Source organism: Poecile atricapillus, chromosome 2, assembly GCF_030490865.1.
Source record: "Poecile atricapillus isolate bPoeAtr1 chromosome 2, bPoeAtr1.hap1, whole genome shotgun sequence".
NCBI classification, from domain to species: Eukaryota; Metazoa; Chordata; class Aves; order Passeriformes; family Paridae; genus Poecile; species Poecile atricapillus.
Genome location: NC_081250.1, coordinates 47,806,295 through 47,821,636, shown reverse-complemented (window position 1 = coordinate 47,821,636; position 15,342 = coordinate 47,806,295). Strand labels below are relative to the sequence as shown.

General features: G+C 38.6%; 1 protein-coding gene across 5 annotated transcripts in view; it reads left to right on the top strand.

The window, feature by feature from the left end:
* The window catches only part of ELMO1 (engulfment and cell motility 1), a 301,131-nt gene that overhangs the window by 108,986 nt on the left and 176,803 nt on the right, over window positions 1-15,342 (top strand). For all 5 annotated transcript variants that reach the window (XM_058832447.1, XM_058832448.1, XM_058832449.1 and 2 more), the window contains 5 exons: window positions 1,841-1,992; window positions 2,899-2,977; window positions 6,801-6,851; window positions 8,281-8,403; window positions 9,739-9,870. In XM_058832447.1, coding sequence (XP_058688430.1) covers window positions 1,841-1,992; window positions 2,899-2,977; window positions 6,801-6,851; window positions 8,281-8,403; window positions 9,739-9,870 — 537 coding nt within the window. The remainder of the gene's footprint in view (window positions 1-1,840; window positions 1,993-2,898; window positions 2,978-6,800; window positions 6,852-8,280; window positions 8,404-9,738; window positions 9,871-15,342) is intronic.

Below are 15,342 nucleotides of genomic sequence, written 5' to 3'. Positions count from 1 at the left end.
TGCACCAAGAATACTTCAAAAATGTCAGGGCTCCTAAAGAGGTGACAGAAATCTGGAAATTCAGGGGACAGTCTGGACACACTGGCTGCACAAGCAATGCATGGGTGCCTGAAGGCCGAAGCATCCAGGGGTCACTTGGTTTAATGCATGAGCAGTGCAGAGTTGCTCTGTGCATATACTGTCCCTGTCGTGGGCCCTGTGGAGATCTTGTAGCTCTGGCTGTGATGCATCAAAACACATCTGGATTACCATTAAGAGAGGTGGGGTAGCACAGTGCTTCTGACATGCAGATTGTTGCTCTAAACAGCATATTGTGCTTTGTATACTATTGTAAATATTATTTGGCTCAGGCATTGCTGGGAGAAGACATTGAGAGTCCAAAATAGAAAAAGGCTAATTGAGTTGCTTCTCTCCTCCTGCTTTCTATTCATTCATGGCTTGGTTCTTTACAGAAAGTGTAGTAAGTGTATGTTCTCTGAATTGAGTTTCATTTAGTGTAGGATGTTCCTGCTGTGGTAATGAAAACCAAGTAGCACAGCAAACAGCAGCACTGTAAAAGATATATAAAAGAAAAATATGTCCCTCTTTCCTTGTCTCCAGCCAAAGTTGGGTGTTTTGCTCCTTCAGTACTACTTAAAATGTCACAAGTACAAAACAATACCATTGTCCGTGTATCAGCATTTTAACGTGACTTTTTCAGGCAGCTAGACAGCTTTTCCAAGCGTAAGGCAGGCCTTCCTTCCTCCTAAAAGGAAACAACTCTTAGGTCTCCATAAGCATCCAGAACTGGAAACAGTATAACTATAGTAGTGGCTTATAGCAGGAGTACTGAAGAGACAGGTGAAATTTTTTGGAAGGAACATATCAAACTTGAGACAGGGCCACCATAGCCTATTACTTGGCTGTAGAGAGCAAGTAGCTGTGGTCACACTATACTTCTGCCTGTGCCTTCTTGGGTGCCTTTCATTCTGACTGTGCTGGTGTTGGTGTATTTGAAGAAAACCCATGTCAGTTCTTGCTTCCTGCATCAGCAGAAGGCAGGTTTCTTCCCGGGAAGCTGCACATGTGGGCTGGGCAGCATGCGGGAGTGCGCGTTGCCACATCTTACTGCACAGCTGTGTTGGCTCTGTAGATGAGCGTGCAGCTTGTCATCATTACACTGCAAAATAGCAGAGGTCAAACTTGGTTTTAATTAATGTGCCATTTGCTTGTGGCAGCCTGCAGGAAAAGGGAAGGTTATTAATGGAAAGCTGGACTCTGGACAGAGCTATGGAACCAGTTGTCCTGATCATCAACAGAGTTTTAGTTTATAACCTGGAAAGAGCTTTCAGCATTATTGGTAACAGCAAGCAGAAGAAAAAGGCATGTTTTTCTAGATTGTGTTTACCCAGAAAGCTAGGTTATAAGTTTCTCTTTTGAAACATTTGCCTTAAGCCTAGATATTTTTTTTTTTTGAGAAAATTGGCTGCACAGATGTTTTTCTGGAGAAAATGAAAACTAGTTTCCTTGTTTTTTCCAAAGTTTTCTACACAAAAAAAAAATATAATTGTTTAATTTTTTAATGCTGATTTATCATGTTTGTAATGTAATGATGAAACACAAGTTTCAGTCATGTGAATGCTGACAATAAATTTGGTGACTTGTGCCAGCTGTAGAACCTGTGCCACTATGTTCTTTGATGGTATATGCTGTGCCTGGTTGATCATTTTCAGGTATCCACTGATAACTGGCATGTGGACCAGACTACTTTTTATTCTAATGCCTTTCTGAACCACATCAACGTTCTTACCTTTCTGTTTCCATGACAAGATGCGAATTCTCTGAATGATTGTATTTGTAGATAGCAAGCTACGTGAACAAGTTTGCCTCGGACATCTCTATTTTGCAACGGTCGCTGGCAATCCTGGAATCAATGGTGCTCAACAGCCATGACCTGTACCAGAAAGTAGCACAGGAGATCACTATTGGGCAGCTAATCCCACATCTGCAGGGGTGAGTGTCTTTGACTACTGCTTAATATGTGGATATTTTTTCCCCCAAAAAATACCACAATACTTGGAGAAAAAACAGTGGTATAAAGACCAGCAACCACCTTTGTGATTCCTGCCTCCACTACAAGTGACTGCATAAATGGTGACAATCTTTCTGGAGTTGTTTGGTCATTAAGTTTTCTTTAATTTTGTTGCATTTGTTTTTAACTATATAGTTTATATAGTTAGTATATACTTTATAGTTGGAAGTGGGGAATGAAGAGAAGACCACCCTGTGATAATGAAATGTTTAGTGCCATTAGCATACAGATGGGGCTGTTTTGCTTGCCAGACTCTGAGAAGTGTGTGAGACAAAAATTGCTTAACTTTTGCTGAATGTATATTTGAAAAGGGAAGGGCTTTTTCTTAAATAGTAATGTGAAGTGCTTAAATGGATGGAAACTGTCTCTTGTAGCATAGAGTAACAAACTGTGCATAGTTGTGCTTGTCTCCCACCTGGGACATTTTCAGTGCACCTGAAAAGATGAAAGTGAAACCTGAAAAGTGAACCAGCAGGTTCACTTCCAGAAGCCTTTAAGGAAGATTTGTCTTTTTATCTCCAGACCTTGGGTACCTGATGGAAACAGGTTGTCATACTCTTGCCACGATCAGTGAAGGGTCAATGTCAGTTCAAGGGCCAGTTCATTCCACTTTTTTAAATTCCAAATCTCCCTTCGGGACATCATCTCTCTCTCAATAATGAGGACAGCCTGGTCATGACCAACCTTGGTTACCTAACTTACATGGTTAACATGAAGGGCAAACAACTCCTCCACTTCTACCTGCAGAAATGCAGCTGGGAGATCAGTTTCTACAGCTCATGTGCATTTGTGTTCTTCTCTCACATTTACAACATTGTTCCAAACAGGACAGACCAAGAAATCCAGACGTACACCATTGCAGTAATAAATGCACTCTTCCTTAAAGCACCGGATGACAAGAGGCAGGTAAGTTGATGGAGGCTGTATACCTATGCATCTGTGCGAGAAAAAGTGTCTCATAGTCATACCTGCAGCTGTCCCAGCCACACTTTTCCTGCAGTTTATTCAAACTGAAACTTGTTCTGTTGTTTTGTGCTGGGATATAATTCATTTTAATGGAGCTACCTCCATCTTGCACCAGTTAGGAGGGATTAAGCATTCTTCCATGCTTTTGTAGTTCCCTGTGACCTCATATGAACCATATTGACTGTGGCTGACTGTAGTATTTATTGTACTGAACCCTTTGCCAGCACAGCTTGTAAACCCAGGCTATTTTTTGGTAGAATGTTTTCCCCCCATATTTTTTTATTAAAAAGTGTGTTTCTTTTGCAAACAAAAATATCTTGCCTTGTAAGCATTTCATGACTTTTAAAGTGTGCTATTTTAAGTTAACTTTAGTGCCAGATATCAGAAGAAATTTCAAGATTGCTACTTGATGTTAAATGGGGATGGAATGTGAAGTGTTATGAAATAGTGAAGTTTTATCCATGTTTATGAAGTTGCTAGCCTGTGTCAAAACAGATTTAGTCATTTATTTATTTAACATTTCTGTCACCAGGAACAGTAATGATAATTCTTGTGGTGACATACTGTTACTGTCCAGAACAAGTTCACTGAGAGCTGCTGATCAGTTCTGACAAGGACTTTCCTTAGATTTATTTACATTTTTAAATGCTGGAGACTGTTTAAACAAACATCAAAGCCCTAATGAGGGTTTTTGAGGGCAGGTTGGTTGGTGTTTTTGGGTTTTGTTTTTTGTTCTTAAAAGTATTTTTAACATTGCAAACAGGGAAAAGTATAATCATGGTTTAATTAGGAAAAAAAGGCTATTCCACCCCTTACCCCTCTATTTTTTTCCTTCTTCCTCCAATACAGTCTCCTGTATAGTTACAGAAGGCTAAGAAGGAAAGCACTAAGGCTACTACTACAGTTACTAAGGCAAGAAGGCACGTAATAACCAAAAATTAGAATAAAACCTTTTCTTTCAATTTTGGCATAAATTTATAACAGATCCTTGTAAAAAACCCAAAGATTTTGTTATTTGGATTTTGCTATTTACAGTGAATACTTGCTGCTGCATTTCTGTGAAGAGTATGCTTTTTCATATTTGAAGTGGAGGAATAATGTCAGATGTAGATAAGACTTTAGTATTAATCAGTGGGCATATGTTCCTTGAGTGACAGTAACACAGTGTATTGCCAGAGAGCAAAACTGTATCTTGCCATCAGTGAAACCACCCAGTGAGGCTGGCAGTAAGCCAGGCAGACTTCACCTGTACTACCTGCTGCTGTGACATAAAATTGTTAGTCATGGAGTTTATGATCATCAGGAGATAATGATCTGCTTTGGCTTTAAAGGATAATAGCTCTGACACTTGCAGGAATTTTTCCTCAGCCTTTAATAACCCAGAATATGCAGTCAGAATCTGTTCAGCTTCTCTTTATGTCTGTCTTGTGGTTAATTAGTAAACCATACAATAGAGAAGGTAGGTGTCCATTGCCTTCCAAATAGCATTAACAGATGGCACTTGCTGAACCCTGTCTTTCTAAGACAATGAGCTGAGGTGATGCAGTCTCATGCAATTATCTGGGGACGGACACTCAAAAGTTAATGTTCAGCACTCACTACTAATATGGTTGGAAGTGACAAGCTGCACCAAAACTCATATGACTCCAGGAACTTTGGCACCCTCTCTGCTGCTGACTTACAGGCATGATGTGGATGGCTGCTCTGCAATTAAGGAAGGGATTTAAATTGGCACTGCTGTCTGAATTCTTTCCCCTCACTTTTTTTCCCCCTCTCTCTCTGTTTCCGTAATGTAAAAACCAAGTCCAAGATTTTTCTTTTTAATGAGAACTGCCTGGTTGCTTTGCTTCTTCTGCCCCTGTGAAGGACCAAATCATCTAGAGAAACCTATCAAAAAAGAAAATAGAAAAGTATATTGGGAAAGATGTGAGAGTTTGAGCAGTGAAATAATAATGTGGATGTTTGAAACACTTCTTTCACGTTTGTCTGCATGCTTTGCAGAGATGTTGCTATGGGAAATGAGATGGCAAATTTGGTCAGATAATTCTCATCAGCTAGTACAACACTCATACTAGAAGAGGCAGCTATTAGCTGCTAATGACTATATAGCCTTTTTGGAGACAAAGTTGATTTTGATGCAATAATTGGTTTTTTGAATGCTTGTTGCTTCAATCAATTTTACTCCAGTGACAAAAAACCTCAGTATCTCAATAACAGCTTTTTAAATGATAGCTATAAAAAAAGAAATAAAAAATTGAAAATCTTCTGAAAAGTAAATACAAGGATTTGCTTTTTATTATTTTCTTTGCATTGAATGCAGAAATACCATCTTATATTCTGTACCTGTTAATCTTTTGGCAGTGGATACATAGTTTGACAAAAATCCAGCCAGTCTGTTTCAAGCAACATAGAAGTATATCATGTGCATGGCACTCCCCCTGCAGCTCAGTTGCGCATTTCTGGAGGAGATGAAACCATCTATATCATCCATTCCTTTGCTCTTTTGCTGCTATGTGCAATTGAATCCTACGCAGCCAGAAAAGACTTAAAACCTAAAACTGAGTTTTTCTTTTTTTTGTTCCCTTTGTGTCTTCTTTATCACTCTCATGTTCTGTTGCAGCACCCTTTACGTGGCACAAAGAAAAGAGTTCAACATCTCTGACTGCCTTCCATCTCGCAATAAGAATAATTTTCTTTTTCTGAGCAAGTTCTCACCTAACACTTGCTTTATTTACACTGCTACAGTAGATATGTTTTAGTCATCCGTTCTTCATATGTTTATAGTCTCAGTTTTTTTGTTCTCTAGGGGATTTTTTATATATATAAAAGTGACTAGTATGTATTCTACATCTAATCAGTCTTCAGCCCTCACAAAGTTCAGCAGGAATGCACTGCATGTGGAAGCATATCTCTCATACACATACACATGTCTCTACTGCTAGAAAAGTTCATGGAACTTAAAAATAGGGCATGCTCTTATAGGTATGGTTAAGATTAGACTCTTATGCTTGGCAAGTGTAAAATATTCCCTCCTATGCATTGTAGGACAGAGGGATCAGCTCTAAATAAAAAAATAATAAAATATTTCCTCCGACACAGCATGGACAGTTGGGATCAGCTGCTTAAGCAGCATTAAAGTAAAAGCATACTCACCTCGTTAGTAATTTCAGACAGGTCTAGAAAGACAAATTGACTTAAAAGAGTGGCCCAGTGTCAGCATTGCTACTAAAATAGCAATAGGGGGAGAATTGTCATTAGTCGTAATAAAACAGCACTGATTTCTAGACTGGTTTATTGAATGAAAGTAAGAGCACTTGACTTTAAAGCAGCTGAAATATTAAAGTAAAAAAGTAATTTATTTGACATCTTGTTTTAAAGCCCTGGCTGGCTTTCAGTCCATGCTTCCCTCTGTATTGTTTGTGGGGGAAGGTTGTGCTTGAGCAAGTGTGTAAATACTCTCTTGAACCCACAGAGGTCTCTTCTGAAGTCTTTCACCACACGTTTTGGATCACCAAAGCCCTCAGCTTGTGATGTGTTTTTAACTATTTTGGCCTCTGTTCTCATGGTAGATTATTCTGACTTTGTGCTCCCCCAAATAATACATAGTCATAATGCTGATATGCTGCTTCCTTTCGTTTATAAGTAACAATGCAGAAATGTAAGACCTTTTAAGTCAGTGTGTTTTTCTAGCTAAGACACTAAAATACCAGCTTCTGGCTATTTATTTTAATTATTTTTTTTTTTTTTTTTTTTACTAAATCAGGAAATGGCAAACATTTTGGCACAAAAGCAGCTTCGTTCCATCATCTTAACTGTAAGTATATAGTTGTCAAAGTTACTGTTGAGTAGGAAAGGTGACCACATTTTTGGTGGTCATAGGTCTTAGCATATTTTAATTGCCTTTGCATTTTGATATGTTTTGAAGCGTTGCAATATAGAAGATAAGGTTTGAATGGTGATTGAATGGGTTCAAAAATACTTTTTGAAGTATCACAGAAATTTTGGTTCCTTCATGAAAATACACTATTAAATAACCCTGTGTTTTTTGGTTCTTTTGATTATTCTGTCTTGATTGACACAGTTCCTCATGACTTGCACACAAGAAGCATGAACTAAAGCTAATGAAATTGTTAATGAATATAAAATCGAAGACCTGCATCTATTATCATGAAAATGAGGGATTTTGCCTTTAACATTTGAGTAGATTACATCTTCAATGGAATGAGGGAAAATCTTTCTCTGTAGTAGTGAGTGTAAAACAAACAAAACAACAAACAAGCCCTCTCACTTTCTCATTTGCTATCACAATTCCACTGATGCAAACAAAACCCTCAGAATTTAATGCAGAAGACATGCTTTTACAGTGTTTGAGTTCATAAGAAGTTTGGAACAATCATAAGGATAATATTCTTAGGTGTTTATTTATTGTCATAGAATGCTTAAGTGCCTTTTGGCAGACAGATTCTTTTATTCTCTGTAACTGTACAACATCAGCTGACACATTCATCTCCCACTTGATGATGCTTTCCTTATGTACTTTGTTGTGGAGAGTCCTGGGTCCATTTTCCATATAAAACTACTTGGTGTTTTTGGCACACCAGGGATTTTTAAATTGTCCATTACTTTTCTGTTTGCTTTGTGAATGGGATAACTCTGCATGTATAGGGCAACATATACTAATGTATTTCTAAGCAGTCTTCCTCGTAGAGATTGGAGCTGTCTAGTAGAGGTAAGACTGTGATGTGATGCTGACTCCCTGTTGAGCCCTGTTAAATCATTGTACTCTCTGGTTGTGTTTGCAGCCTGAATACTTTTCTGCTCAGACAGCTACTCAAATATTTTCTTAATATAATCTCATAGAAAAAAAATAAATACAGAACTCTAAAGCTATTGGGATGGAATTATTTTTTCTTTGAAGTGGCTTCTCAGCAATGTTTTTTTTTGAGCATGCACTATTTTTCTCAGTGTATGCACAGACACTAGTGTAAAGTTGTGTCTCCTTAAGTTACTTAATACAATATCTGAATCAGTAGTGCTAGTCTTAGTGGTTTTGTTTTCAGGAGTGAGTTTGTATTTGTGTATGGGGTTTTTTGTCTGTTTAGGTTTTTTGTTTTGGTTTTTTTTTCATTTCTGGAGTATAGATACAGTATTGCATAGCAAGAACATTCTTAGAAATGGAAACACCTAACTACACCCACTGTAATTTTCTGATTCACCAAAAATATGTCTCTCTTTTTTTACAGCATGTTATCAGGGCACAGAGAGCCATCAATAATGAAATGGCACACCAGCTATATGTTCTGCAAGTACTTACCTTTAATCTTCTGGAAGACAGAATGATGACAAAAATGGATCCACAAGATCAAGTAAGCATCTGGCATGTTCTGGTCTTAGCAGGAAGAAGACAACTACTAACTGATGTAACTAATGCTCTTCAGGGAAGAAAAAACCACTTGCTAGGAACATTTACATAAGTCATTCATTTTCTCTCTCTGTGAAGTTGGATGATGGGTTTTTTAGGTTGTAAGAAGATGCACTGGCTATTTCATTCCTTGTGCAAAAGTACAACAAAATGGCCAGGCAATTCTCCTTAGCATGTTGTTCCATGAAAAGAATTACCTGTCTTCCTGAGCAGAAACTCTGAGTTGCTGTCCAGCATTTGTTTCCTTTGTGTCCTTCTCAGAAGCAAGAGAGATGTATGGTCCTTCCTAAAAGTACCTCTGTAAAGTATTTGAATTCAAAATTGAATGTTTGCATGAAAACTATCTGGCATGATAGAGTTGAAGTTAAATTGTGTAACAATAAACCCCGGGTTTGTTACTGAGAACCTATAAGGTATTTCATTTGTTTATTGCTCGCTGTGTGCAGACATCGACTTTGGTACTGGTCATTGTGCAAGAAATGACACTCCCCTAAGATCTTCCAGAAATTTAAATATAGGGTTGATGAGCCATAGGAATGATGTATTTTGTTTCTTTAATTTTTGTGGCCTTCATTTAGGCCCTGTACGAGGAGGAACCTGATTTCATTTTTAAGCTGAAGTCATCTTAAGGCTTAGTGATAATTTGGAGAAGAGAAGTGGGAGAGTGAGATAGTTGTAAACATAAAGAAACATCATGTTCTAGGATATTATGCTTCCTAAGTTTGAGATGGAAAAAATTGACTCTTGGGAATGTACATGCAATCAATTAGTGCATATCTCCATAGAGAGTGACTAACACAGTGTTGTTAATATCACTTTCCTGAGACACTTCCAGCTGCAGTAATTCCTCTCTTGCCTATTTCTGTGGTAGTGAAAATGGATAGTTACCAAAATGAATGCAGAGTGCTGAGTCATTTTGTGTTCATCCAGCAAGGCGCTTAAGTACCAGTTTAATCACCAGTAAATTTGAAATATGTCTGATCTCTTGACTTCTGTGGTTAAAACTGTGTAGTCAGAGGCCTTGCTAACCTGGGTGCTGCTTCTGGAAATCAACACTTAAACATCGTGTGTGGATCTCATAAATGTGAGGACTTTTGAAAGTGGAAACCATGAGGTTATTCTTGCTGACTGTCTCTCCAAGTATGAAGTAGGGAATTTAGACACAAAAACTTTGGGCAGTGGGGAGGAGTATCATGTTTTTAAACCTTTTGAGGTATTGTTTAATTAAGTGAGAAATCAGTTATTTAACCATTTTTTTTTTAACCTTGTTTTAACATAGGCTCAGCGGGATATCATATTCGAGCTCCGAAGAATTGCATTTGATGCTGAATCTGAACCTAACAACAGCAGTGGCAGTATGGAGAAACGGAAATCTATGTACACTCGAGACTATAAAAAACTTGGATTTATTGTGAGTATTTTTGTGTGATAGTCCACTGAAAGTGAGTGCATGCATTCATTATAACACCTCTTTTCATTAGTCTCTTCTCTTACTTGGTCTTCTGTATATTTCTTAAAAGGGAATAACTTTCCTCCCCTTCCCCAGAAATCCTGCTAACTCCAAGTGACAGCTTTAGCAGAAGCCAGAGTGCTGGAATGGATGCTATAAACCCTTTACAAGGGATAGGCAAAGAAGTAAAGGCAATGGGGTAGCCCTGTATGTTAGGGAGTGTTTTGACTGCCTAGAGCTTACTAAATACTTACAGAAGATAGGATTGTTTATGGGTACGGACCAGGAGGAAGGTCAATGAGGCAGATTTCATGGTGGGAATATGTTATAAGCCACCCAACCAGGATAAAGAAGCAGGCAAAATATTCCACAAGCATCTGTGAGGAGTTTCCAGATCCCTAACCCTTGTTCTCATGGGGCACTTTGAACTTACCAGCTGTCAGCTGGAAATGTGATACAGCAGAGAGGAAACATTCCAGGAGATTCCTGGAGTGTGTGGAGGATAATTGAGGCCAACTGTATGAGGTTAAGTAAGGCAAAGTGCTGGGTCCTGCAACTCCATGCAACGATCTGTACCTGAGGAAGTGTGTCTGGAAAGCTGCTCAGAGGAAAAGAACCTGGGGGTGCTGGCCAGCAGCTGTCTGAACATGAGCCAGTGTGTGCCCAGATGGCCAAGAAGGCAAACAGCATCCTGGCCTGGATCAGCAATAGTGTGGCCAGCAGGAGCAGGGCAGAGATTGTACCCCTGTACTTGGCACTGATGAGGCCACACCTCAAGTCCTGTGTTCAGTAAGAAAGATACTGAGGTGCTAGAATTTGTCCAAAGAAGGGCAAAAAAGCAGGTGAAGGGTGTGGAGCAGCTGAAGTAGCTGGGGGAGTTTAGCCTAGGGAAAAGCAGGCTCAAGGGAGACCTCATTGCTCCCTACCTGGAAGGAGTGTTGTAGCTATATGGGGTGGTCAGCCTTTTCTCCCAAGTAACAAGTTACAGGACAAATTAGTTTTAGATTGGATGCTACATAATTTTTTTTCATGGAAAGGCTTGTCAAGCATTGGAACAGGCTGCCCAAGGAAGTGGTTGAGTCCTGGGCTCTGGAGGTGTTTAAGAGACATTCAGATGTGACTCTTAGGGACATAGGTTAGTGATCATGGCACAGTTGGACTCAGTGATCTCAAAGGTCTTTTCCAACCTAAACAGTTCTATGATTCAAGTAGGAAGAAATAAATACCTGAAGTTTAAGCATGTAGTTTTTCATGACATGCCACCATTAGAATCAAACTTTTAAAGATATCTTGGATGTTCAGGCATTACCTAATGGATCTGTGACAGCCCTGTAAAGTCACTGTAGTTTGTTAGTCCAATAATATGGACTTATGAGAACAATAAGTCTGAGGTATGACTCTATGGTATTCACTTATAGGGCCTTGTGTTTTGTTTGCTTGAAGCCCTTCAATCTGTGAATAGGGGATGCAGAATCTCTTCTACCCTGACTTAATCAGATGAATTGGAGTTCTGGGCTTGCCTAAAACCCTGTTGGGGAGCAGAGCATGATCCACCTAACTGTTGCACACATTTATATTAACTAATAATGTGTATTTTTCCCCCTCTGGAAACAGAGTGTGCATATGTAAAGTGAATTAATATCTTGATTTATTGTTTACTCTAGGTCAGTATGCAGTTTTCTTTCTCCTTAGGTAAAACAGTATGCTTCATATCTCCTGTGATTCATTACTGTCTGTTGGTCTAGCAAATGTACACTGAATATTGTACAGTAGCCAGAGTTACAGAGAGACATTTCAGCACTCTTGGTGCAAACTGGAGCTTGCTGTGCAGTCTGAGTGCTCTGCCCAGCTCTGTGGCATAGGGCTCAATTCTCCCAAAACCACAAGGGAACTGGGTAGAGCCTTTCTGTGTTCTGACAGCTGTTTTCATTACTGATGAATGAGGAAAAAATTACAACTGGATCAGTGCTGTTCTATCTGTAAGGAGTAATTAAGTAAATGGAAGGGAAGGGAGGAACTTGGCATTTTGGGGTTGCAAGCATGATAGCAAAACTAGTGCTTTGAAGGAGCTTTTGAAGCTCAGTGTGAGGTTTGCTTTTTTTGTTGACTCATCCCTCAGCTTCATTAATCCCATTTGAGCTGTTCATTGGGAAGCCTACTGAAAACACTGGCAGTTGTCAAGGGTAACTGCAGCATGTTTATTGTTTGATTATGATAGCCTTTCAAAAGGGGATGAAGAGCAAAGTTTAGGAGGGAATAGGAACTGGGAATAAAGCAGTTAAGAAAATGTAGGGAAGCATAGTGGGAGATAGGAAGCAATGTGTGAAAGTAAGCTGTGAAAGAAGCACCAGAGCAAGAGCCTTAATGGGAGGCAAGTTATTCTATTAACAGTATGATGGGGTAATGCAAAGTATAAATAATAAAAGTGCAATAAATAAAAATGTCAACAGTGAACTGTAAGGAGAGTTATTCTACTTTTGTACAGAAGCTTTACTTTGAGCTAAGAGTCCAGGTGACATTGCAGGTACAAATTTTTTTAACAGCTGAAGAAGAGTATTACCCTCCCCACAGGACTGGGAAAGAGAGCAGGACCTCTTGTGAAATCTGGCTGTTTATCCCCAGCCTCATACATGGGCAGTGTTCAGACTCCCAGCTGCCTTCACCCCATCTGCTTCTTTTCAATAAAGTATCTTTAGTTCTTTCATCAGCTGCAGGTAGAGGGTTACATTAAAAACTGATCATGATCTGAACAGTGTGGGGTTTGTCTCCCTTCTGCTTCAGCTGTGTGGTGCAAGAAACCTACCAAACAAGAGTGACTTCAAATGCTGTCTTCATTCCACTGGTGCTGATGGTCAGGAAGCCAATTTCTTGAGCTGATTAAATATTCATTTCAAGGGAGAGAGTAAAACCATGTCTGACTATTAAGTTGTTCCTGGACTGCTTGTTCTCCTTCTGTATGGGAAATACAAGAATTCTGTTTATTTTTCTCAGCCACATCAAAAAGCCTTGCCCCACTACAAAAGCAATGTCAAAAAGAGACAAAGTCCAGACATGGTTTCAGAAGCTTACAATGTAATTTGTAAAACTGCATAGTTAGAAACCTACATTCAGCTAAAGCAACCACAGGATGCCAGATGGTTATGTTGACCAACAGATTTTCAGATGAAATAGTTGTGAGATTTGTTAAAATGCTGATGAATGCAACAAAAATGACCCAGTTAGGAGATCTGGAATACACTCCACCCTATTGAATTATTTATTATTTTCTGAGTCAATTGCAGGTTAAATAGTCTGAATACTTCCCCTTGTATTTGAGTAAGTTTAATTCCCATAACTGAGGTGGGAAATAATTCCAAAAAGTTAATAATCCTATATTTTTATCATAGTTCTTTAAAGAGCACTAACATTACTGAGAAATTGTAATAAATGTGTTTGTTTATAGGCAGCACTGAACAAATGATAAGAAACTTAACATTGGAAAAAACAGCTCCAATAATCTCTTCCTAGAACAGTGTTTCTCAAGTTTTCAGTGTGTAGAGCTTCTGAGGATTTTTGTTTGTTTTGTTCTGGTTTTCTTCAATTAAATAGAAATGGTTTGTATAAATGCAAAAAGCCAACACAGAAAGTGAGTGATTTCATAGTTTTGCTGTGCTGTACTAAAATTTGCTATTTTGACAAAATAAAATGTGGATTCATGAAGGAGATATGAAATCAGTAAGGAACTGTCCAGATTGTGACAATTTAAAGGGAAATTGAGAGTGGTGGGATGTTCTTTAAAAACACACACATTGGATTGACTTTCAGGATTAGTGTTGGTGGCAAAAGAAAGTTAACATATGCTGAAAAAATCTTCTGATGAAACAAATATGAGAGACAGTGATGAAAGAATCACCATGTCATTCACAAATTAGATGACCTTTTGGATTACAGAAAGAAAAATAATGTAATTTTATGCAGTCATACAAAGAGCAATGGTGTTCATTTAGGTCCCCGGCAACAATTCCATCTGCAGGCAAGTATCTTGTCTGTGGGAAAAGATAAGAGAAATTGTGTGGTGTAACCACAAAAAAAAAAGTTGAATATTAAGCTAGGATTAATCTGGGAAGATATTTTCAGAACATATGAACTGTTGAGGCCATTTTCTGCATTTCTTAGACATCATCTAGAATGCTATATAATAATTGCAGTAAAGTCTGCAGTGACTTGTGGACTAGTTGAATGCAGGTTGTGAGCAGAGGGTGAGGCTCGTAATGATGAGGGAGATGCCTTACAAGAGTTGACTTTAAAAGGTTGCCTTTTTAGCCAGTCAGCCTGAATGCTGTGGAAATCTCAAGAGTGTGTGCCAGCCCTGAGAGGCAGGAAGCCATATGTAAGATAAAAGGCAATTATGGCAATTCGTTTATAGGACAGATTTTTAATTGGAATGATGGGGACAAAATTTCCCACAACTTTAAAGATGGGGGTCAATTAATTATGAAAATGTTTATATATTTCACAGTGGTGGGTCCAGGAAACAAAGCATGTGAGGACTGTGTGAAAGAAAAAAATGCCAACAGCCAAGGCTGCTTAGAGCAGTCTGAAGTAAAACATGAATAATTAGATGGATGACTTAAGTCGCTACATAGTTGATTTGTTAGCCATTGCAAAAAATTTCTAATTTGAGGAGAAGCAGCACCAGCACAGGTAATTTGGAGGATTTGTCCAAAAAGTCTTGGAAAGAAGGTTCAAAATTAGTTGAGAGTTAGCTAAAGCATGCCTTAGGCAATATATAGACCTGAGGATCTTCTGAGATTTCTTTCAGACTTGTTTTTTTGTTTTTTTTTTTTCTCTTCATGTCCCAAATGAACAGCTACTTTGTTTTATCTTAAGCTACTTATCTTTAAACTACTTATCTTAAGTCTTTTATCTTTTTCAAAAATCCCTTGTTGTACAGCATGGTATCCAAGTAGCACTTTGAAGATAAGAACTAACAGTTTTCTCATAGGTTCTTCTGTGGTGCTTCTCATTGTCTCTTGGAATAGTTCATTAGCTGACTGTCCATGGTAACCTCCTTGACATCATGACATATTCCCCAGATGAACTCCCTTGACTCTGCTGAAAGGAGGTTATTGGGAAAATAATTTGTAATAATGTAATTAACACATTGTAATCATTACCTGCAAGAGGGGCAAACTCAAATGACTCCAGCCTTTAATTGCTGTCCTCTTCAACCTACCTAGTAGAGTTCTGGTGTGTGTAATTTCCTCGTGCTCACTTTTCCCCTTCCCTCATTTTCATGACATACTCTATCTGTCTGTGTCCCACCCCTGCCCTGGGATTTGAGAGTGAAGGATTAAGTCTAAGCTTTGGAAAATCTTGGGGGATAGGTGCTGTTTTAGTGTTTGTTTTCGCTTTTCAAATCTGCTTTAATTGGTGGCAAATTGAATTGACTTT